This window comes from Crassostrea angulata, chromosome 5 (genome assembly GCF_025612915.1).
Source record: "Crassostrea angulata isolate pt1a10 chromosome 5, ASM2561291v2, whole genome shotgun sequence".
Lineage (NCBI taxonomy): Eukaryota > Metazoa > Mollusca > Bivalvia > Ostreida > Ostreidae > Magallana > Magallana angulata.
In genome coordinates, this window is record NC_069115.1 from 51,226,251 (window position 1) to 51,250,533 (window position 24,283).

Genomic DNA, 24,283 nt, shown 5'->3' on the forward strand with positions numbered 1-24,283 from the left:
TCACCAAAGGCCTGCAAAAAAGCATGTTCATGTCTGCAATTCTCTACCAAACACAGGGGCACTTTTATACACTGATCCTCTTTTTCTTAGAGCATTTGGAATGCTTTTTTTTTTAAAAGAGAAAAAAAAGTTTAGGGTGCATTTGTGAGAAATTTGACAGCCCTCCAGAAAGGGGAAGAGAGAAGCCTACTTTGCACATTTTCACACTAGTTGACTTCTTTTACAGGTATATCAAGGAGTGCCCTCCCTCAGGTCAATACAATCCCAAAAACTTCTAAACTTAATGGTAAATCAAGCAAAGCAAATTAATGAAATAATACCTACAACCAATTAAACCCAGTCACATGCCTTTAAACCCTCTGGTAATACTGTCTGAGCTTATTCAGTCAATGCTTAGAGAAAGTTATCAACATTCACCATCTCCATGTACTTTGTACATGTGATGATTCAACACAAATTATCTGATTCAATACACCAACATATTCCACTCACATTTGCACATCAAAGGTTTTAGTTTATGCAAAAAATCAGTATTTCATGTGCCCTTAGGTATTTGCAAAATATATAAAAGAATTTTTTCTTACACCATGTACACCTGAAATAAAGCAGAGTGACTCTGATTCACAGTAAGCATTCATTAACATTCAACAGAATTAATTACTCAGCTCTGTTGCCGATCCAGAAATTCTGAATTCAACATTGAATGAATTCTTAATGAATGATGTCATTTATAGATTACATGTGTAATTATGATTCCAAAACATGTACAGGATATTTCACCTACATGTAGCTATCAGAGATATCATAGAAATGAGTTAGTTGAGGGAAGTTTATGATGATGAGAAGTTGGGAAGATGAGATGGGGGGGGGGGGGGAAGCAAATATTGTAACTTGACAACCAAATATTCTAAGTAACTAAGTATGAATGTTGTTATCCTGTGAAGCCAACTCACTAATACACATTGAAAGAAGAGAGATAGTGATGCAGCCAGCACGACTCGCCCAAGAATTATGGTAGAGGGTTGGGGTATAAAGGTCCTACTAAGACAAAGGCCCTCAGTCTGCAATGCTCACCTGAACTCCACACACCCTGTCCCTGGTTCAGGGGCCTGCCATACAAATGACACCTCCTTTTTCTCTATGAGGTAATAATGGGTGATGACTGTGTGGTTACACTCAGGATTTTTTCTGGCCTTTCCAGTCCGAGGAAGCTGCAGAAAATTTAAAAACAATTCTTAAATAACAGAGAATTTATTCATTTTTTAATTCTTTAATACACATAATCTTCAACAACTGTAATTAATTTGAACTATGTGAAGAAATTTTTTTTGGAGAAAGACAAATTGGTTCTAAATTGAATTCAAGTTATTTACTTTACCACCCACTATATTGCATGCAAGTAGAAAAAGTTAATGCATTCTTATCTAATTTGAATCAATTGGTCATTCACACATAAATCTTGTAAGCTTGACTGGATGACAGCTTTTGGAGTGGTTGGAAAGCCAACAGACTTTAATGAGTAACTGACACAGCTTTAAACAAAGTGTAAATCAAATATTTCATTACCATTTTGAATTTATGTCTGAATAATAAATTTAAATGACCACGTTTATTGAAATATTAACATTTTTTGTCATACATTCAGTAAACTAGACCCATCTTTAGCTATACATCAGGTACATATACAATATGCTAAGTCAACATTTTCCACAAGTCAAATCTTTATTCAAATTTCAGTGAGCAATAAAATAAACAACATTTTATCACTGTGGACTACAGTTTGATAATGAATGGCTTTTTTCCTCGTTTAGATTTTAAGTCTAATGGTCTATCAAGATTCTCTCAAGTCTTCTACACTTCCATTCATCTGTATGATCCTGAGGTGGCCTATTTTGTTACAATTTTAATGATTCTTTCTCTACTATCGTACACCATCTCTTTATCCAACAATGATCAAAAAGGCTACATTCTAATAGTCACTGCAATTAATGTAGTCTAGGTGTACCAAGGATGATTTTAAAATAACTTTGACTTTCCTCTAAGATTCTTTTTTAAAATTCTATTTGCGCCAAACACATGTCATATACTGTAGAGAAAACTTTACTTCTGACATTTGTTTCCACAAAAAAATTGAATACCTTCTCTGATCATCAGATACTATGAATTAATAATCATAAAAGTTTGAATATTTTTTGGGGATTTGTGTTTGTGACCTTTTAATTAAACATCTGGTGGATTTCAAGATACCAGCAGTTTACCTTCATTTTTAAAGCTTTAAAGCTAACTTACAGCAATGGTCTAATTAGGATATCTATTTCTCACACTTGATTAGCTTACAAATGAACCTCCTGTTAGGCAGACTATCTGCTGAAATGTAGAAATTTTATCAAGTTTCTGTAGTTTACACACATTATCCTCCCGTAGTGACTAATGATCACTATTCCGTGTTTTTTAAAACTTAACATATGATGTATCTGAGCTAGGCACACGTCTTAACTGATAGTGAAAATCTTGTTTACTATTCAATATTGAAAAGCATTCTAACAAATAGGTATAGATTTGTCTACATATTACACACCAGATGGCAGATATAACACCAATTCTCATGTTAATGAACATAAAATGCCATTACATTTGGTAAACTGTATTTTGTCTTTCATTTGTGAATGCGTGATAAAAAGAATTTTACAAAAATGGAAATAACATGAACTAAACCATTCTAGAAAAAAAAATTGAGCATGTCTGATTCTTGTCTATATTGCAAAATTTATCAGAAAACTTATTATCAATTAAAAAACATTCTGCAGTGCACTCCTTGCTTAGTAAACTCAAAAAATTAATATTATGAAAATAAATCTCTTAACATTCCAAGACAAAAATCACATAGGATCATTGAAAACCACAGAGAGAAGCATAGGCACATGTCAATAAGCTATCTTTTGTGCGTTTCAATTAAAAACTGCAACTGGTTTACAAGTATTTGATGAGGGATTAGCATCCTCGTCTAAATTCTTCAAAGCGTTGTATTATCTCTTAATTACACCCTGTGATTAGCCGGTTTAATATACAGATATCGAGCGCACTTCAAGACAGAGGTTCTAATCAAGACACTTACAAAGAATTTTCCCACTGTCGTTCTTTCGTCTTTGGCTTTGTCCGATACAGCAACTATCATGAATCCCAAAAATCCATTGTCTTCATCTTCATACCGATTAGTAAGCTGAACTGTAAATAGGAATAAAAGTAAAATTATTCAATTAAACTTTTCTAATAATTAGATATAGGCATATCAATATGAGCTTGAGTTGTGTTATTTCGTCACTCCATATTCATATTTTTTTTATGTCAAAAAATCTTATCAGATTGTTTTTTAATTCATTAATCTTTGTGTATTTCTTTTCCTCTTTGATTTTTACTCAGTTTGAGACTACATGCCATATATAAACTCCGGAACTCAAGCAGCATTAAAGCCGAAAGACAATAAAATGTCACCTGTGTAAAATTTACAGATTATATATGTACATGTATCCCTGTAGATGAACAGACGAATGAAATCTCTTCAAAAAAGGAAAATATTTCTGCTATTTCAATCTGCATTTATCATCAAAAACGACTTGAAAAACAGAATGCCTTGCGGATCTTCTTGAAACTGATTTTAGCATAACTTAGTACACACTGGGCATACGGAATACACAGCAATCTCTCATTCTACCGGCGGTAGTCACAGGTAACAAAGATCAAAGCCCCTTATTTCACACGTTTAAAAGTTTGTGATTGACAAATTATACTTCAGTGAATGCAATGGCAACACAGCTCTGTTCCATAATCAGGGGCTAATTCCTAACGTCAGCAGGCGTTCGACAGGGTGATTCACCAAGCCCTTCATTCTTAATGCACTTGACATCTTTGAACTATTGATTCAAAATATATTCTTGTCTGCATTTAATCAAATTATTCTCCTTCTTGTGTCAATAATTTAACCAATTTATCTCGTATCAAGATCAATATCTGTTATGATTATAAGGCCTTGCGGTATGCAATCGAAACGAACCGAAATTCACTGTTTCTCTGTTAACATTTAAGTAATCAAATAGCTTTGTTTCGCTTCTTTTTCCTGATCAAAAATAAAGTGATTTCCCGATTGTTGTCTGTTTCGTGGTTTTCGTTCTATTGGTTCACGACAACATGCGGATTGTCTTGTTCCACTGAACGAACAACGACCTGGTTTTATTTGACGGTTAAATGAAAAATAAAAATAAAATTATCACATTTCCGATCAAAACTGAAGATGTATATTTTTTTTAATCGGTGTTCTGATGTTAAACCGATTATCAACTTTTAGAGGGAGTGGTGCATGGTCTATGGTGACCGACATTTCTAGGTTTTTGGAGGGTTTCTGACGAATCGAGTACAAAGAACGGGTCTTTCTGGTTTTTGCGTTTCCTGAGATTCGAGCACAAAGAACAGGTTTGATTATAGACCCCAGATACGGCGAAAAAGAAACTGATTAAACAGCAAATGTATTGTTAATATCATTCATTGATAAAAATCTGATAACTGATAAACGTGGCTTGGTACCATGCAGTAAAGACCATCAGGATCTGTTTGGAATATAATAGAAAGAATAAACTTTATTTTATAATTCTTAAAAAATTAAGAACAAAGAAGGTTATTTAACGCCACTTTAATTTCCCGTTTACCTATAGATGTTAGTTAATTAGTGGATATAGATTTCCTTTTTATAGACTAGAGTGTCGAAATTGTGTCGAAGTCCCTGTATATGGTTTTAGTTAGGTATCCTACGGTGATGAACCAAATGACCATATGACAAAGATAAGAAATAGAAACTTGTATTTTCTATGCTATTCAGTATAATAAGCAATATACTAATTTGCAGACATTTATTTTCTCTCGAGATTTGAAAAAAAAATCCAATAAAGTAATGGCGGGAAATTCTGCAAGGATTGGCGCCCTGATTGGGTGACCGCAAAACTGAAAGCGGTGTCTGCAATAATCCGATCTTGTGTTAAATTGGGTAGAATGATTAAAAGATCGCGACATTCACATCACATTATTTCCTAAATACAACCCAAAGGTAGGATTAAACATGAAAAGTGCCGACATCCTTCCCAAATGCACCTCCTTTATAATGTTAAATCAGTGGCAGGTCACACTAATTAGCGGACTCTCCAGGTGCAATGCCATTTTCATGACTACATTGATTTACCATCAATAAAGAGATCGGTCTATTTTTGAGTTTTACATTTGTTTTGTCGAAGAATCAACATGGTAACGCCCTCTGTTAGCAAGTTTCGCGTCATGGTACAAAAACTTAGGCACATTCTGTTTCTTACAGACAAATTGGAAGGTTTCGGCGCTAAATTGTCATCAGGGTGTCTGATAGTCAAATCAACTGTCGGCCTAATTCACAATTTTCAGGAAGCAAATTACCTGTATTATAGTATTATGATCTGCGCTCTTTACCGCAAAATATATCGTATATACATGTATATGTTTATAGGATATCATCGGATAAGATTAAGCACAATTCAATAAAAGAACTTTTCGTCGTTGGCCTCACTAAAATAGTTTTCACATTTCATGATTTTGAATGATAACTGTATGGAAATATACATGTAAGTGCAGTCGAACTCAGTGCAGTCTTTGTCGATGAATAGACTACATGTACAGGGTTAGATATATTTTGTACTTTATTTGTCAGTATGCAATGCCGGGGTGTAATTTGGGGAGCTGAGCAAACATTCAGTAACATTAGGTACATTACACGAACCCCTTACCATTTACCCGCTAAATCTGTTTGGCATGTATATGTGAAACTAATAGCCGGTCATTAAGGAATCTGGTAAACTGATGGCTGTCTGAATCGTGAAATTGAGTCAATATTCTTATCGCCGTGTATGTTTGTTGGTCCGTTTGGAAATTCATTTGACCTAAACTGCAAATTGTCATAACATTTCAGGATGGGTCGATATCGGGTCAAACAAACCGTAGATCCAGATCAAAAAGTAACGTTTAAGGCCAGAAGCAGGTGCGAGAAATCGATTTTAATTGGTCTTAATTGAATTCTGTACAATGCAAACGAGTGAAATAAAAACGTTAATGTGAGGATTAAAGGATTCTACTCCGTATATATCTGTGTATTTACACATGTCTGTTTATCCAATAAAAGTGAAGGGAAAAAATAAATTAAAATTGTTAAAGAGCTGGTATGGTTATCACAGGTGGGATCGAGAGTTAAAGTGTGTGATCACCAAGCGTCAAGCAGCTCAACATGCCAAATTTACAGCAGATATACACGGTAAATGAAAAAGATACAAACCACACAGACATAAGATACTCGCCGAAACAAGCCTGTGAGGATAGCTTGCTTACGAAAATAAAAGAAGTTAAAAAAACATTTGGTCCTTTTTTTGGCTAGCGTGTATACATGTAAATCTGGGGTGAATGGAGGGTACAGAACATCTGGATTAGGGTGGGATGGGAGGACCCTGGAATGCCGAGTGCTTGAGACGTTTACACGCGCTGGGACTCGCGGGGTTTTCCACGCAACACGCCATGCTTGTTTAGTCAGACAGAGTGGTGAAAAATCAGACACGACACGGAAAAGCGAATAAAATCGAACGTGTTTTGATGTATCAGCAGAGGTTTTTAACATCAGAACTAGACCGAGGGCTTGTCAGGGCATAGTAGAACAGAATCTTTGTAACAAAAGAACGATGTATCTATTGGTATAGACGCATGATCTATGTAAGCGCGACATTCATATAGGATTCAAATCCAAGATATAAGCCAAAGTCTGTAACTCAGAAAAAAACTCAAGTAAAACTGGTTATTCTTATTTGTGAATGAAAATATATAACGCCATATAACCTAAAAGTTCAAGCGATTTTTTTCTTATCGACGCCTGCCAAACTTTTAGCAATATCCCGGTGATTAATTGGTAGCACTAAAATCAGGACCCGTAAGCCTCCGATACGAGGTCCTCCCAACCCAGAGGACCGCATTCATTTCAATACCGGCACTCGCTATCTCCGCCTGTCTCACGAATGGTAATATAGTGAAGTGTTAAGTCTGCTTTTCCCCAATAACTGTTTATCCCCTTGACAACATATCGCATGATAAGGGTTTTAATTCACAAAAATTTCAAACAACGCTTTTCGATCTTTGTTTTTGGAGGTCAAAGGGATTTCTGCACAGCGCGGCTCGACATTGTCTATGATAGGTAACACTTTGTTGGAATCGCTGCCCTCCCTGACATTCGACGTGTTTTCTTGCTAAGCGACAACTTGAGCACCGAGATCAGCAGGGCCCAATAACCCCTCTAGACCTAATCTGAACCCCCTTACAATATATTTATTCTCAAGACAGTTCGCGAAATCTCCGAACAAACCATTTGCCAGGGTACTAAAACATTTATCTAATCCTTACATACATATTTATTCTCAAAAAGCCGTGTCTTGGTCTCAAAGTAATAAAACTCAATTCGCTCTCATATTACATCGTATTTTTCTCTTGTTGGCAAAATTCGCAGATCATGTTTCACTTAAAGATTCTAATGTCACCCAAGGGCATATGTTAATATTTTCATTGGGAAACTTGTCATAGTAGCATGTTGGTGTATCAGATTCGTTAAAAATTTGCACTTTAACAAAGCGGTGATGAAATTACTGTTGATGAAACCGAATTAGAGGAAAGTTCATTATACAATGTAACCTTAGCTGAGTGACTCTGCACGAATCGTCCCTCCAGTATTTCGCACCTGAAACTGAACGGCAACTTTAATGAACATCGCCAATCAATCACTCAGCGGGGGGACGCCACAAGGAACCATTTTTCTTGACTTTGAATTAAGGCAACAGTGACTGTTGTCCTGTCAAAATCAGCCTCATTGTCTGATCAAGGACACTTCCGCTGACCCGCTAAGCGTTTAGAGTTTCCTCTAAATGGCAAAAAACCGTTGCTTGTATTCCACGTCTTATGTTTCTAGTTCACAGGAACTTTTATTACAAACAGCAGTTAAAAAATTGTAAAATTCTTCATAATACCACTAAGTACACTGGTTAAAGATACACCTTGACCCAAATCTTCGTAAATTGCGTAAAAACCGAATGTTTGGCCTTCTATTGAGATTAACAAATCATAAAAGATAATAAATCGACGATTTTCGTGAATAAAATTTAACTCGCTTAAGCGTTTGTTAATTTCTTTTTATGAAGATACGAACATAAAGTTGTTGATGAATTAATCGTGACGGTTCCACCTCTTGTACACAAATCACATGTCTTCGTTCAAAAATGGGAAATCGACTTTTTAAAGAAAATGGGCGAAAACTTCTGCGTGATACAATTTTGTGATTTTTAAACATTATGTAATTGCGTTTAAAAAATAGTAAAGCAAGGTTTATCACATACATTAATATTTTTTTTTGAAACATAAGAATCTTCCCGCGAGTGCGTTTGCATTGTTAAGTGACAAATTCTTTCATTTGTTTCGTATAGAAGCGATGATCAAACATCATAGTCGCATTTCTGACAGATCAAACGCAGTGCTATTTGAAATTAATGTCTAGGCAAAAGAAAACCGTAGAGTCTCGTCGATCTGCAGTGAAAATGGAGGAGCTATGCGGGAAATGCAGCCGAGAAGAAATGGAATGTCGCAGTCGTTTTCACACTTAATTACATGGTCAGGGGTTGAACCCCCGTCCCCCGCTTAGCTCTGGTTTCTCTCTCTCCCGCTAAGAATAAATGACTCAACAAACATCTAGAATAATAAACTTATAAAGCATTCCAATTTGCGCCGTAGGTTTCCGCAGACGGTCGCCATTAAATTCCAAATGTATCCCGGCATCCCACCAACTTCTTCCACGTGATCTCCAATTGTCGCCTGCTACCTGAGACAATTGTCAAATACTTGAAATGTCAAGGGGTTTTCGACTGGCCGAAAACTTTCAATAGAATTATCACTTATCCTGTTTTGAATAAATAAAACAAGTATTTGTCACCTTGTTCAGAGAACTGGTCAGTAAATTTGCTCTTTCATTTCACACGCCATCAATAGACGGGCCCAATTATCCGGATGTTTTGATAGATAAACATGTCAAGTTTTATTGAATTCAAGTGAATATATTTACGATAAAATTGAGAAGAGGCGAGAAAGTAAAATGTTGTGGAAGGGTCAGTTTTGGTTTGTGCATTTCATAGTAGCATGGAAGTCGTGTAGCAATTTAAAAAGGCCGAATTTTTATTATGTGTTTCCTTTGATGTTTTGGTATAAAGCGATAATTTAATACTAAGTAATAAACGAAAACAATCTTATCATGTTTTCTTTAATCTGTGGCTTATTAGTTGTTGCCAAATTTATGCATCTGTCCGCTTTGAATTTCATCATTTTCAACCTACTAGTATCGTCTTCAACGAAAATATGAGACCGCATAATAAAACAAAACTATCCGCAAATATTCTTACTCGACAGTCACATAATATGTTTTACCTTTCCTAGTACACGTGCTGCAAATACAGACACCATAGCTGCACCCATTTTAGCATATTAAGTCGCTCTAAACAGATCGCAATACAAACTTATGGTATGTACTTCGACACATTTTCGACGGTTAATTTACATATTAAAAACATTTTTCATACAAAACAACGAGATGTGCTTATATTCGCTTCAATGCATTTACGTACATTGTTAAGCACCAAATACATTCAGATATACAAGCTAGAGCCGCATCAGCGAGATTCATTCAGATCTACAAAAATTAGTAGTTTGGGCAAATAATAAGATTGCATAAAGTTGGGAGTATCAAAGAGTTTAGGATAAATTCTAGATGAATAACCGTTTCTCTGTTGAATTACTTGTTTGACACCTTAGATAAGTTATACCCTTTGTTCCTTTATTTTCATGAATTCGTTGAGCTATTTTTCATTCGAGTTTTCGGTTATTCTACCTAATTTCCCTTTATGTAAAAAGGTATAAAGGGGTTCTCTTTAGAGCATATCTTTTTCATCAGCGTGTGGTATTATGGTCTGTGTTTGTCGAGTATACTAGCATAGACTCGCCAACAGATAGAGAAATTCCCTATCTTCCGCAAGAAAAAACACATGAACGCTTAAAGTTCGTCAGGGAGATTGTCTGGGGTTAAGGTTATCTGCTCTGAAAAGACAAAATGATAGCTAGACCCCAAAACACAAAAAACCAAAGTGTTATTTCAACAGAGAAAGCAAATAGTAAGATTAGTGACTTATAAACGCTCAAGAACCCCGCCTCAACGCAAGTTCAACGCTACTCCGGAAAAGGCTTTATCAGACTGGTTAAATATGTCATGTATTGTGTAAATAGCAAAAATTTATGTCCCGAAATGCTCCTATTTTATAAAGAAATTAAACTTTGTTATTGACGAAGTCTAAGTAGGGAGAGTCAACATTCTCAGGCATATAAACTTGTATTTTATTAAAAACCAAATCCAAAAATATTTCATTTTCTGAGGGAGGACATGAATGTTCACGAACCCCGTCTCCGCAATATCAGCTCATTTGGTTCGTTATATTAGGTTCTTCCCTTTTAAAAGGATCGACTTAAACATGAAAATAAAATTCTTTTGACTCCATGATGGTTTTGCTCCTGAAATTCGGCTGCAGTTCATGGGAAAAAACCGGACTGTCGCCATTTCTGCAATCGAGCGGAAGAAGTAAAGGCTTGAGTCAAAGAGAAGGCGAGAAGCTGAAAATTACACTTTATACCTACTTACATTTAAATTTACCTATATTTAACTATATTTTGTTCAAAGTTAAATGCCTCGCGGCATGTGCGTATTTAGGCATCCAAATTTCATAATTCTTCCGGAAAGATATAGAATTAATTATACAAAACCCCAAGATAGACATGCTGAAATGCAATCTTTTTAGTGTTTCCACGAAGCCTACATATGACATGCACTGAGATTTTAAGAATGAATGCCTGAAATTTTGAACACTGCATCGAAATTTCATACTTAAATCAAAATGAGAAAAAACTACAGTTTATTCTTTGACGGGATCAAGGTGATCTGGTGTATAAAATACTTTTTCTTCAAATTTTAATACTTTCCATGCAATTTTAATATCTTTGTTCGAATTTATTAAAGTTCGGACGCTTTTCATCGGCTGATGGCCGATACAAAGCATAATCCAATTATCATTGTCTATGTGATTTTAGCAAATAGATATTAAATGTATTTCTTAAATAAAAACATCAATATGATAAATTATTTCATTTTAATGGACGTAAATCTACGAACGACCGTATTCTGTTTCTTTTTTATTCTATGTAGCATATACAAACATCTCTCAAGATCACGTGGCATTCCGGGTCGCAAATACTCTTCCTATTGTCATATCATTTTTTGACCATTGACACCTTTTAGACATAAATTCAGGGAAGATTTGGACACACTTTTTTCTCATTTGTCAGGGTGTTGCCTTTACGTACATATAAACCGGACCAAAGGCGCGCGTGTCTGCGGGCGTTATGTCAAAATCCCAAACTTTTTGCCGTGATGTACGAGTTTAGTGTTCTAAAGCCAGTGTATCTGGGCGATGTTTCGGGGTGATTAGGCTCCTAGTTAGACAATGGTAAGGTGTCTGGACTAAACCCTTCAGAGGGATTTACAAGAATTAGGGACAAAAAACATATTTTACAGCACAATTAACACTGGTCATTTCGCCCTCGCCCGCCGTAATGCATGTTTTTCGCGTAGTTCACAAATATTTATTCTTTGTTGTTAATACAGTGAAGTATGTGTAGTCTAAATAAATGGATTGAAAGTGCTGCTAGCTTTATTTAAGAGTTGTTGGAAAAAGTAGACACAGCTTAAGTGCATATCCCAAAAATTAAGAGGAAAATATCTATATTGTGAAGATGTTTTTGAAATATACAGTTAAAATGGATAAAAATTGATAATACATTAATGAAAAAACATGTTTTATTTTATACTAAAGCATTGGGTAGTTTAATTGGAGAGAGAGAGAGAGAGAGAGAGAGAGAGAGAGAGAGAGAGAGAGAGAGAGAGAGAGAGAGAGAGAGAATGGAAGATTATGTTTATATATGTTTGAGCTATATAATTCAAAACACTGTGCCTATATTCAATTTGAATAAGTGTTACGTGTATTTGAAATTTCTATAAAGAGGCGTTTCGATATAAATCAATTTGATAAAAATTTCATTCTACAAAAAATAAGCCTTGCGCGTCTATACAAATCCGTTGTCTTTCTACTTTATATGAGAATAAAATGATACGAGCGATGTCTAAAATTTAAAACGACAACAGATTGTGTAAGAATATCAATACACTGAACCATAAATGATAGAGCGGCCAGATCGATTGTGTGAGGAACTTTATAGTTGATCATGTCCCTCCAAGTTGAGAAGGTTTACATACAATGCATGTATAGAGTTTCTTTTACCCCCTGCATATCATTTACAAAATGAACATTGATGTTATTAACTTATGTATGGCGAAACCCACCCGTGAGCATTCTTCTAGCTTGTGTTACGTATTTAATGATGGTGTTCGCCCCAAAAATTCAATAAAAAGCGGAATTAGGTCTTGCCAGTTTTCCATGTTTCGCGAGGTATTCTTATTCAAGAAGGGTCGTGTGGGGTTACACGAAATCAGATTTCAAAAGAAAGTTTGGCAGTAAAAGATCATATTAGAATTTTTCTCATCCCGAAATATACATATATGGAGTGATAGATTCGTACCTTGCAAAGATGGCGACGAGATAAGGATATTCGCTGTTTAATTAAAAAAAACTTTTGCATAAGTAAGACATTTGAAATTCATAATCTGTCTGCTGCTTCGCGAGAACGTTTGATATTGATGTACAAGTTTGACTCATGTCAAAGACCCCATGCAACTTCCTTAATGCACCCCTGCAAAGAGTATCATTCACATCAAGAAATCACTGTAAGTATATCCAGCAATGTATTTGCTTTGATACTGACGAAAAATATCGCCCCAGTTCAAAAAATGTTGTTTTGTTTTAACTGAAGTGATAGATTACTGATACGTATAATAAAAATCTTGACGAAATAATTTCGACAGAAGGACGCGGCGGCACGCGTTCTTTACCAGTGTATATAACTGGCGATTTAATGATGGAGTGTTCGATTGGCAACTCTTCATTACTCTTCAATCAATCCATCAAGCCACTTCACATCAAAGTCTTCGACTAAACAGGGCGATTGTGCTGGGAACAAGGAAGACTTTCTTCGCCTTATTCATTCTATCTACACCTCTAGACTAACAGCTGACTCTAATATAGGGTTCCGTCTTTAAAAACAAACTTCATCAGTTAAAGCAAAAATGATAATTGAAAGACAAACATTGATTTTGTCCGAAATTGACCGATAACAAACCGAGTGACCTCGTTATGGCTAATTTTATTTAATTAGGGTTTTCCTACGGCGCAAATCTTTAGCGGATTTAACTGTTGATTGTAGCCAAAACACATTTCAACATTAATCGTTTCCCGCGATTCTGAGTTAGATTTTTATTTTAAAACACTTCACTTTTGATTTAAATGACCCTATAAATGACAAAGTTTTGCTAGAATACTCCACAACCTTGAAGTAACGTCATGATTTTATCTTCTTCTTTTTTGTAAACTTTAAAACAAAAATAAAATCCAGACAAATATAGTTTTTGTCTTTGAGCTTAAAAACGTAAGTAGGACAAATCACTTTTTTTACTCATCAAATCATCTGAGAATTTGCAACGTCGACGATTTCCAATCCTTACCGAGCGTTAAAACTTCACTGACCACATTAAAGAGCGTACGAAACACCGAAAGTTATAACAAGAAGATTTACCTGTTGAATAATAATATGTGCACACCTGAGACATTGTTTAAAAGATACACAATATGCCGAATATAGATATAAACAAAACCCTTCAAAGGCATTCGCGACGCGTCCCGATTTCCATAACGTGTCTCCTATCAGACCGAAATGAATTTCAATGAGCGTAAAACATTTGTATGCTGCTACTGTATACAAATATATGCAGTTGTAATGTGCGTAATTCTTTGCTCGTAACGAGAGCAAATTGCCTTTAAACCGGCCCATTTCACGCGCCCTGGTTAAACTTTAAGGATATCGCTTTATTGCAAAGTGTTTCCGAACAAATTAAAAAATAACATTCTGGGGTTTGAGCCAGCTTTGTCAATATGTCCGTACTGTTAGGGATAGCTAGCTAAAAGGTCTTCAAAAAGGACCGCCATATCGTTAACAGGTGTCCATTATAAGTGTTTTCAATAAAAACTCAAATGTCAGGGCATTATATTGGGACTGTGACAAATTCTTATTCATAGGCCGCATCTTCCCGATACATCCTGTTTCTTATGTACATGCTATGGCATTGTGACCAAAAAAAAATTATTATTACCTGTATAATTTTGACTGGATTTGAATTTTTCATTCTTTTTGGAGTCTAGCTCCAGAAGAGAAATCTGAAATCCGTTGTCTCCTTTGGATTTTTCAGCTGTTGTATGAATGGGGTTGCGTTCACAAATGGTAAGCTCCGCCACACAAGCCGATAAACAGACGGACAAAGTTAACACAAAAACTCCAATCCGATACATGATTACAAGTAACTGGAAACGAAAATACGTATTTATAAACCCAGGGCCCAGAATTTCACGTATTTCATGTTATATCTTCTCGATAAATAAAATTTAAAAATCCCATGTGTATTTTTCTTTCGGCATACAAGAAAAAAAAATCGAAATCCAGAAGCGCATTCACATTTTTATGGGATATCAAAATTCGTATAAAAAGCACATGTATACTCCCCTCTTCATTTAACAAACATATACACCTTGTGTGGAGAAACCACAAAAACGTATTCCGTGTCTCTTACTTATCGCGCCTTGTGATTGGACAAAATTTTCCTAGCCCCGCCCACCTATCAGTTACTTGTAATTTTTTTGTAGATAATCGTATACCTTTCTCAAGCAGTAAAGTTTTCTTGGCGATATTTTAGCTATTTTACGGCGATACGAAGAAAGATTAGGTGAAACAGATTAATCGAGAGCGTGTCGGAAAGTAGGAATAAGCACTTCTTACGTAAGACTTAGAGAAGATTATGGACCTTAATATTATAAATGTGTATTCTTAAAACCCGGCGAATCCCATGTGTAACTGTTAAGAACAAACAAAATCTGTGTCGGGAAATGAAACTTTATTAAATAATGCGAGGAATTTCTGACCACTTGAGTCGTATAAAGAACAATCTGTGGCGTGATCACCTTAAAACTTCAACACTACATAAATCACGGTTCAAGGGCCGCTATTTAATTATTTATCATTGCATAAAATTCTCAATACGATATTAATGTTTCCGCTGCGTGTTAAAGGATCCCCATTGTCCGTGAGCAGAAATTAATCACACATCGGACACCAATGTCCTGTTATACAGGGCTGACGGGAGCTCTATCAACAACATAACATTATTTCAAGGTTTGAAAGAGCGGAGAGAGAAAAAATCAGCTACCTGACTCAGGTATTCGAAAGTAAAAGAAAAACAAAAATATACCCGAAGGGGAAAAATTAACTAGCTCATGTATATAGAAGTCTCTGAAAGTCAAGTATGAAAAAATATGGAAAAATAAAAAAACAAACCCGTTACGGTATTCGAAGTTGTACTCTAAGAAAAAATATTTGAAGCTAAAAATCAACAACTTTAACAGGCATTTGAAAGCAAATATGTTTGAAGGATAAAATCAACTACCTGTGTATTTGAAAGTTGTCTAAGAAAACAGAAAAGAATTAGGTTTATGCTGGAAGGAATGAAACTCACAGAAACGTAGCGTAATCGGCCATAATATTTATATGAAAGGTAGGTTTGGTTTGAAGGCGCGATTTGCATTAAGTACATAGAGATAGGTGTTGAAAAAAAGGACACTAAATGCAATTGAACAAATAAAACCTGTCCTCAATATTGATTGAAGAGGTCTGTCTAATAACCGCTAAAACCCTTCAGAAATCGCAGGGAAAAGATTTAAATTCTAAGCTTATTAGATTGGCTCTTAAATGTTTTTAAAGACCTCCCTGTGTGATAAAATATAAATTGTTGATTTTCCTCGAGAGGTTAATTGTGTTTTTCTTAAGTTTTTAAATAGAAGTTACAAAACTTAAAATAAGCACACTCAGTTATCAAAATAAATCCATGCAAGTCAAAGAAAAAACGTTTAAACGCAGATGCTTGTAGAATTAAAAACAGTCTATATAATCAAAGCAGACTTTCTTTTTCATTTTTTATGATAATATCACGAGTTTGTTTTATACTTTCACCGTGTGCACTTAATTTTAAAAAATGCTACCTTTATGTTTTAAATGTACTTTAGTGAAATTATCCAGAAACGTTCATCAAAGAAAAAACGCATCACACATCTGCTATTTTCTTTTTTAGTTTACCCCTGTAAGTTCGCATTATGCAAATTTATTAACTTATCGAAATGCAGAAGTAAAAAACATGTCGCCTGTTCTAGTCTGTTATTTCTCAGCGATAGCGGAAGTTGTGGGAGAGCGACAAAAAATGTTAAGCGCTTAATTCACACCGAATTCTCACAATGGCGCTCCGATCATTGAGTTCGGCCACCGTTCTGTCGATTTTCACCCAGAATTTATGAGGCGTACCTGTTTACGATACATAGATAATAGACTGGGTAAAACTGCACTCTGCTCTAAAACATTAGTTATCCTGGGGGTGGCGCCAAAGTCCAGGAGAATAATCCTACATATTATGCCCAGCCATCGATATTGCTTTAAAGGGGGTACTATACTATTATGGTGTACCTGGTCGCGATCAAAGTGGGAGAATCTGTAGCGGAGACAGCTTGGGGATGGAGGCAACGACTCGACTGATAAGAGGGTAGTATCTTGTAGGGTCCTTTGAATGTCGAATAAATCAGAGAAATCATTTGATCTCTTAAGAAATATTAACAGACAGCTTGATTTAGAGTCAGGATTATAAAACACTCTCTTTATGAATTGAGTAATCAAGATCCGCAACAACGGACGTTAAAATGAAGTGACGAAGAAGTGTTGGTGGGACAATGGGGATCTTGCCGAAACGTCATGAAGGTCAAAGGAAGGAAATAATTTTACAAGGGTATTAACAAAAATATAGTTAAAATAACGCCAAAGTGAAGGATGACCAAAAGCACCCCCTCCCCCGCGAACTGACACGCTTATTCACCCTCACAAACATACGAGACTAACAGCATGGTGAACCGTCATGACTCCAAGCTTTGAGAGGAAGATGACGATCCAAAGAGCGTGTACTCATGTTTGTGGTTACAAAGGAACAGGGAATCCTATTCACATGCTTATGTTGAGATGTATATACATTTTAATGCTCGTATTTTCCAGTTGAGAAACTACGATTGGAATTCGACCTCAGCTGGGTATACCATTTTTACAGGCAATTTAACATATTAGTGTGTCTTCAGTCTTGGATTAGGCTGAGCAATTTTTGCCTGTATTTGGTCAAGACTATATTACCTTGGTCTTACACTTTCGCTTTGTTTCCCTAACAGCTAAAACGGGTCTGACGGAATCTGGGGGTTTAAATTCTGGATATTTTGTTCAAATTAAGACAGATAATGTGCGATTTAGATGAAATGCTTGATAAGAGATCGTAACGACATCGGGTGAGACTAAATAAAGGAACTTTATGAAAACTTGGCGTCCGTTGAGATATAGAGGATTGTGGTCGTCTTTTGGTATTTATTTCGTTTGATTTCACAGCATAAAGAGATTCCATGCCTTTTTCTTACACCCTCGCGCAATTATAGAGCCTTTTTTATATTCCTAGATAAAAGACAAATTACGAAATTTGTGAAATGTATTAACACAAAATTCCAAACATCTGTTGAATTTCAAAAGTCATGCATGATGTCGAATTGCTTGATTTTACAAGATTTGATTGTCCATCTCTTGATCTCTTGGGAAATCTCACATGTCCAAATTTACCATATTACAAGTTACAACCAAGTTGTTACAGTGGAGTGACGAAATTTTAACCATTGCAAGATGTCCCGGAGTTTGAGATCCAAACTATAACATTGGTCATACTACTGTCCCATGTTCCTGTAAAATGGTAAAGTTAAAGCATGAATAGTTTAAAACTCCATAATTTTTTATTATGGTACATAAAAAAAGATGACAAGTAAATGGATTCAAACCCCGTGCTACAGCAGCTGAGCAGGTGTTCTACCACTGACCCACGCATGCATACCCAAACTTTGCTAAGTGCGCATGTCTGTTGAAGACATTAATTTTCCGGTGCGAGGCCTCGAGGCTCGTTCCTATTTCTCGCTTCACTCTTTCATGAACCATTACAAAAGCTTATGTTCCGGATTTGATGGAGTATATGCAGTTCGGAAGTTCATGTAAAGAAAAAACGGCAATTACAGTTGTAAAATCTACGCATCTGTTGTTCCGCTCGGGTGCCTGTTTTCTTTCACGTAATTTCTGTGGACTTTTAGATGTTACACTCGGCCTCTTATAAAGGTCTGCCAAGTTCACAACATGTAAAATCAATTAACACGGAATAAAACGGAACCTTTTTTAGCCCTTTTTCCCCAGCATATCCAGTATTGTCAAGAGGTTGATCTACATATTGTAAATCACTAACCACACTGCTATTGGGTTAAGGTTCAGAAATAGCAAAAATAAATTTATGGATATTGGCAAATGTCATTTCTGACATATTCTTATTTTAGAACCAACCAATGTGGAATATAATTGCTTTCAGAATTTTAATGAAGAATACTAAGATATACATCGGAACATATTTAACAAAGACTGAACAGATATATACTGCATTTATAAGCGTAATTGTAGACCATATTTGTTATATTTACATACACATATATTTTCAATTAAATCTTCTATAATAAGTTAATTATAATTTCTTAATTATAAACATCGCCTGTCTAGGATTTGAAAGAACTTATACTTTCTTATTGACTCAACAAAAAAGCTTCGAAGCAGTTTAGAAATGGAATACGTCTAAATGTTATTTATTTATAAATAAATAAACAATGGAAATGTAAAGAATTACACAAAATTTAAGTTTTAAAGCCACATTTATTAAAAACTAATACTAATCTAATTAAAGTTAGACATGTAATCCGCTTCTCTACGATACGCTTTCGATTAGATTGAAGTTAAACCCATTATAAAATTAATATTTCAAATGCATGTGTTCAAGTAAATGAATTCGAAATTATCGACAATTATAAGTTAGTTAGTAAAATAAGATTAAAAATCGAGGGGGAGAAAAGGGTATTTCTTTACCTAGGAGCACTGATGATATGTTGTGGCCTTCACTGCCGTTTTTTTCCTCTTATTGACATCAGAAATATATTACGGGGAGGAGAACAATGGATAAAGATAGCCGTCAAACCGACCGTTACTGCCAGAAGCGTTTGGTTGTCGTATTTCTTTACTCTAAAAATAACAAGAACGTGCACTGTTTCAAACAGCTAATTTCAAGAGATTTCTTTTGAATTTAAAAAAGAAGAATGAAAGCTGTGGCAAATACTTCCCATGGAGCATTTAGAACTGGAGCCTGATTACTCGGGACTTTCATTCATTAGTGAAAGCAAAACAATTCAAGTTCACGCCGTCTTTCTAAAACATGATCTCTTCTTCGTTCCAGAGAATTACCATTGATAACTGTGAAACAAAAATATACCGCCAGGGCAGCTCATTAGCTGTTTATAAACAAGGAGATAATAATGTTCATGCGATATCGCTGTTGGCAGACATTTTGTGACGTGATGGTAATCACCGGGGTCAGGATGGGTGACATGTCTTGCGTCATTTCCGGTTTGGTGCTAATTCAAATTGCAGTTGACATCGAAGCTTACAATAAGTGCGAAACATCGCTTAAATATAAATATTTTTACAAGTTATCTTTTCATGAGACAAGTCGTTATCTTTGTTTACAACAGAGGAGCCAATATTTTTTTTACCATCGTTACCATTCATAGGCGTGTCTTGTATTCTACATTCGTATTTTCTTACACATATCAGATGGTCAAATAGTGACATTTATTTCAATTGTTTGTATTGGAAAACTGTAATAATATTTTGAAACTTGTTACAGTGATTTAAACGCTTACATAAATTATTGATAAAACAAATTGCGTATCTTCTGGGTAAACTGAGTCGGTGATGTTTTGCCAATTTCTCATAGAATCTCTTTGAATTGCCCTAATGTAGTTTACATCTATCTGTACAGTGAATTTAAACGACAATCCAGCAGCATAGGACATCGCCCATTTCATAAATGAATTTTAATTTAGGGACACATATTTCTTTAAATAGGCCCAAATATTTGGACCAAAGGTTCCATTTCGCACAGAAATTAGGGTATCAAAAATGAGAAATGAAATATGACAAAAAGCACTTTAAAAACATATAATTAAGGAGGCGCGGTGCTCCATCACATTTAGCGGGCTCTACTTTTCACACATGCATGTTTTCTCTCGACAGCAAGAGGTATTTCTTTTGTATAGCATTTACTTACGAAATGTTTGCTTTTAAAAGAAATCTATGTAACAACTTGTAACTGCAAAGCAAAGTTTAACTGCAAGCATTCTTTACTGAATGTTATTTTTAAAAGTACTTTTTTTTCAAGGACAGCAATACATGTATAACATACAATTTGCCGGATAAAATGGTAAATGCATGGTTACAAACTACATACATACTTGTTTCGCGACTGGAAACAAACACGTATACCAAGGAGGTGGAAGTTCTATGTACATGTAGTATTCTAGTATTATATCACACGATATAAAATTGTATTTCTGTGCATTCAATAGGCCCTCTCCATTAAGCGGTTCTATGAAAATCAGAGTAAAAACTTATTCTTATTCTAAATGTTATACATGTACATAAACAATAAGCCGTTAAAACTTCCTTTTACGGCCATCAAATGGTATCGTTATACTTTCATGTTAAATACTGAAATCTGATTGGTTAAGACGCAGTTGATAATCCGTTCTATTACCCTCAGCGTTAGCAACAGACTTGCCAACGGGTAACACTATATAAATAATGCCTGTTTGGGAGGGTAACAGTTGAAATTGACACGTACCCCGAGGAAACCATTGTCAACCGACGCGAAGCGGAGGTTGACAGTGGTTTTCGAGGGGTGTCAATTTCAATTGTTATCCTCCCAAACAGGCACTATTTATTTTATTATACTGAACGTCTTAATTCTAGAGAATTTTTATATTGCTTTTATATAGAAATGACGTGAATTCTACGGTGAACCGTACGCGCATAATTTACGCGCATGTAACAATTCGTTTTGTCATACTTTCATGTTAAATACTGAAATCTGATTAGTTAAGACGCAGTTCATAATCCTTCCTATTACCCTCAGCGTTAGCAACGCACTTAGCAACGGGTAACATTAAAAAATGTTACATGAGCGAAAATTATGCGCGTACGGTTCGCTGTAGAATTCACGTTATTAATATATAAAAGCAGTAAAATTTTCTTAAAAATTAAGACATTCAGTATAACAAAATAAATAGTGCCTGTTTGGGAGGATAACAGTTGAAATTGACACCCCTCGAAAACCATTGTCAACCTCCGCTTCGCGTCGGTTGACAATGGTTTTCTCGGGGTGTCAATTTCAACTGTTACCCTCCCAAACAGGCACTATTTATATAATAATGTCCTCTATTTCAAGCATGTTTCATAAAAATGGCACTCGTTTGGCATCATTTTTGCCAGCCAAGGGCTTACAATCCACTCATGTCTCTAAAAATGAGGAGAGGAGTGGATTGTAAACCCTTGGCTAGCAAAGATGGCTTGACATTGATAATCATTCACATTGTGTCGACGACCTCTGATTATGCATTGGACATGCTGACAACTTTTTGTTTTGCAAAACTGACTGTCAACTCAATTTCATCCTTTCGTTTCTTGTTTTGAATTTTTCTTTGCGTGGCGATATTTTTGTTTAACTATGAATAATTTCGTCGCTTCCTAGAATCAGTTGTTATTTTCATTTAAAAGGTACACGTATTAAAAAATTCATTATAAAGCGTGGTAATTTGGGACCATATTACCTTGTTGGAACTTAATCTCAGACGTGTAATAAATCTGGTCGAAATGAATGAAAAGACGTAAATGTTAATTTATTTGGAAAATAAGAGAAAATTCATATGATTTACATGTACGATAAAAACAACCCTGACTAGTTTAATACTCTATAGCTCATTCAAACTGGAAAACAGTATATTAGAAATGGGTTTTCAAAAACACGTAAAAGGATATTATCAAAATACAGAACAAAAACTCTCTTAAAAGTTCCGAAGCGTCTTCAATCCATCTATATTCAAATATATAGTAACATTAACATTTTAGATACAATTAGTTACTTCCCAATGTAATTAACCCCATCCCTCACATATTGATGATTAACTTGGTATATAGTTTCGGCATTTCGCTTTCTCAGAAAAGCGAAAAAAAGAGCAACTGCTCCCATAGTCATCTACTGGATGTCGACTGTTATTGCCCGTCATAATCACCCACTGGGTGCCCTGCGATGCACGTGCAACTAATTAAATGTACATCCGAGTCGGCGAGTAGAGGCTATTGGACCCGCGGGCTATTGTTGGTAATAGTAATGTTAAAAGTGTTGAAAACACTGTAAATATCAAATGGCTTCATTTATCATAGCAAGCATTGCTTACAGCAAGCTGGATGTGACAAATTGGGAGAGGTATGGACAGAGAATGGTAGAAAAGGCGTTCTTTATTGGTCACCCGAACACGGTGTTTGGTACGCGGTGAAACCTCGCGGTGATATAGGTATTCACTCCATTGAAGTATGTTGGCATAAACGGCAACTAGGATGACCGCAATATACTGTCTAACGACTATGACTCGATCCAGATTTTCTTTCATTCAAGAATTAGCCACTAGACACATTGATGTCAAACTTCAAGAGGTCTCCAAACTGCCTTCGTTAGAGCTTTACAGTTCTATAAGGAAATGAACGGTTGATTGGAATAAATATATTCGTTGCTATATAGATTGGTCAGAATAATGTTTCACTTTACAATGGATACTTCCTGCAGGGTTTTTTTTATGTCTTCTCATTCCCCGCCATCGGCGCTGGTCAGTCACGTGGACGTAGAGCCCTGATGCTCCTAGCTATGACGGAGCTAATCGCTGTCATCATCATGACAACGAGGGTGTTTGAAGTGATAACTGGTAGTTCATCTTGTCAATGTGCTCATAGTGTGGCAATGACCAACATCCTAATTATTTAATTGCAGAGCGGTCTAAATATAGTCATAATTTGTGCTACTTTGTAGGTGATTTAAACAAGAGAAAATGTATCTAAAAAAACCAGGAAGGAATATAAAATCTCCAAACGCATATTATTAACGATTATTATGAGGTTAAGGATGGAACCCATTCTATATGAATTATCTATCTCCAAACATAGAAGAGTCTGCATGGCGAATTTATCTCTTAATCTTTAAATCAATTATTAAACAGGATGTAAAGACCATTTGTCAATTGAGATTATAACAAAGTTATTTTTAGTAAGTTTAAAGATGATTATATAAACCAATTATTGACCATTTAGCCTCCTTAATGAGATCCGTTTTAGCAAACCTTTAATCGATTTTCTATGTACTGTTTTTGGTAAGGGTCCTCCAAGACGTCTAGAAGTGTACAAATCCGTCGGTTTATCCACTTGCCCCTTAAACGCTAACTTAACATTATGACACACCTCATGAGCGCCCGTTTTTCATTCATTCCGGAAAAAGGAGAGTTCGCCTGTCATTCTTGTTGACTCAATGTAAATAGGGTCCTGTCGTCAGAAGTGGTCGGGTCCCCCTAATATCGATATTTTTGTTTATAAATGGATCTACAGATTAAACATTACCAGTTAATTTATTCTATTCATACATCATACATAGGGGGTGTACTTAGTATTATGTATTAGGTCCACGAGCCGCTTTCTTACATTGTCATTGAGAGTTTTTGCGTTAACCTTCAGTCATACATAATAGGGATCTTGCTAAAAGGGTTGATCTTCGTAATGACAACACTATATTTTTGTTAGGACCTAATTCAGTCCGATACAGATATTGAAACTTCATGTTTCGGTTTCTTTGAATTCGGGCATATTTGAGAGAGAGAGAGAGAGAGAGAGAGAGAGATGGTTATAGTTT

The 24,283-nt window shown here is 35.5% G+C and overlaps 1 protein-coding gene across 5 annotated transcripts in view; it reads right to left on the minus strand.

Moving 5' to 3' along the window:
- Positions 1 to 14,886, minus strand: part of LOC128185877 (spondin-1-like) — a 41,854-nt gene extending 26,968 nt beyond the window's left edge. For 3 of the 5 annotated variants that reach the window (XM_052855561.1, XM_052855558.1, XM_052855557.1), the window contains exons 1-3: positions 14,447 to 14,885; positions 3,116 to 3,225; positions 1,075 to 1,211 (exon numbers count right to left, since the gene is read on the minus strand). In XM_052855561.1, coding sequence (XP_052711521.1) covers positions 1,075 to 1,211; positions 3,116 to 3,225; positions 14,447 to 14,642 — 443 coding nt within the window. In that variant the 5' untranslated portion in view covers positions 14,643 to 14,885. Of the gene's footprint in view, positions 1 to 1,074; positions 1,212 to 3,115; positions 3,226 to 14,446 lie in introns of all 5 variants that reach the window. The other 2 variants (XM_052855560.1, XM_052855559.1) reach the window with 1 other exon arrangement.
- Positions 14,887 to 24,283: the final 9,397 nt, after the last annotated feature.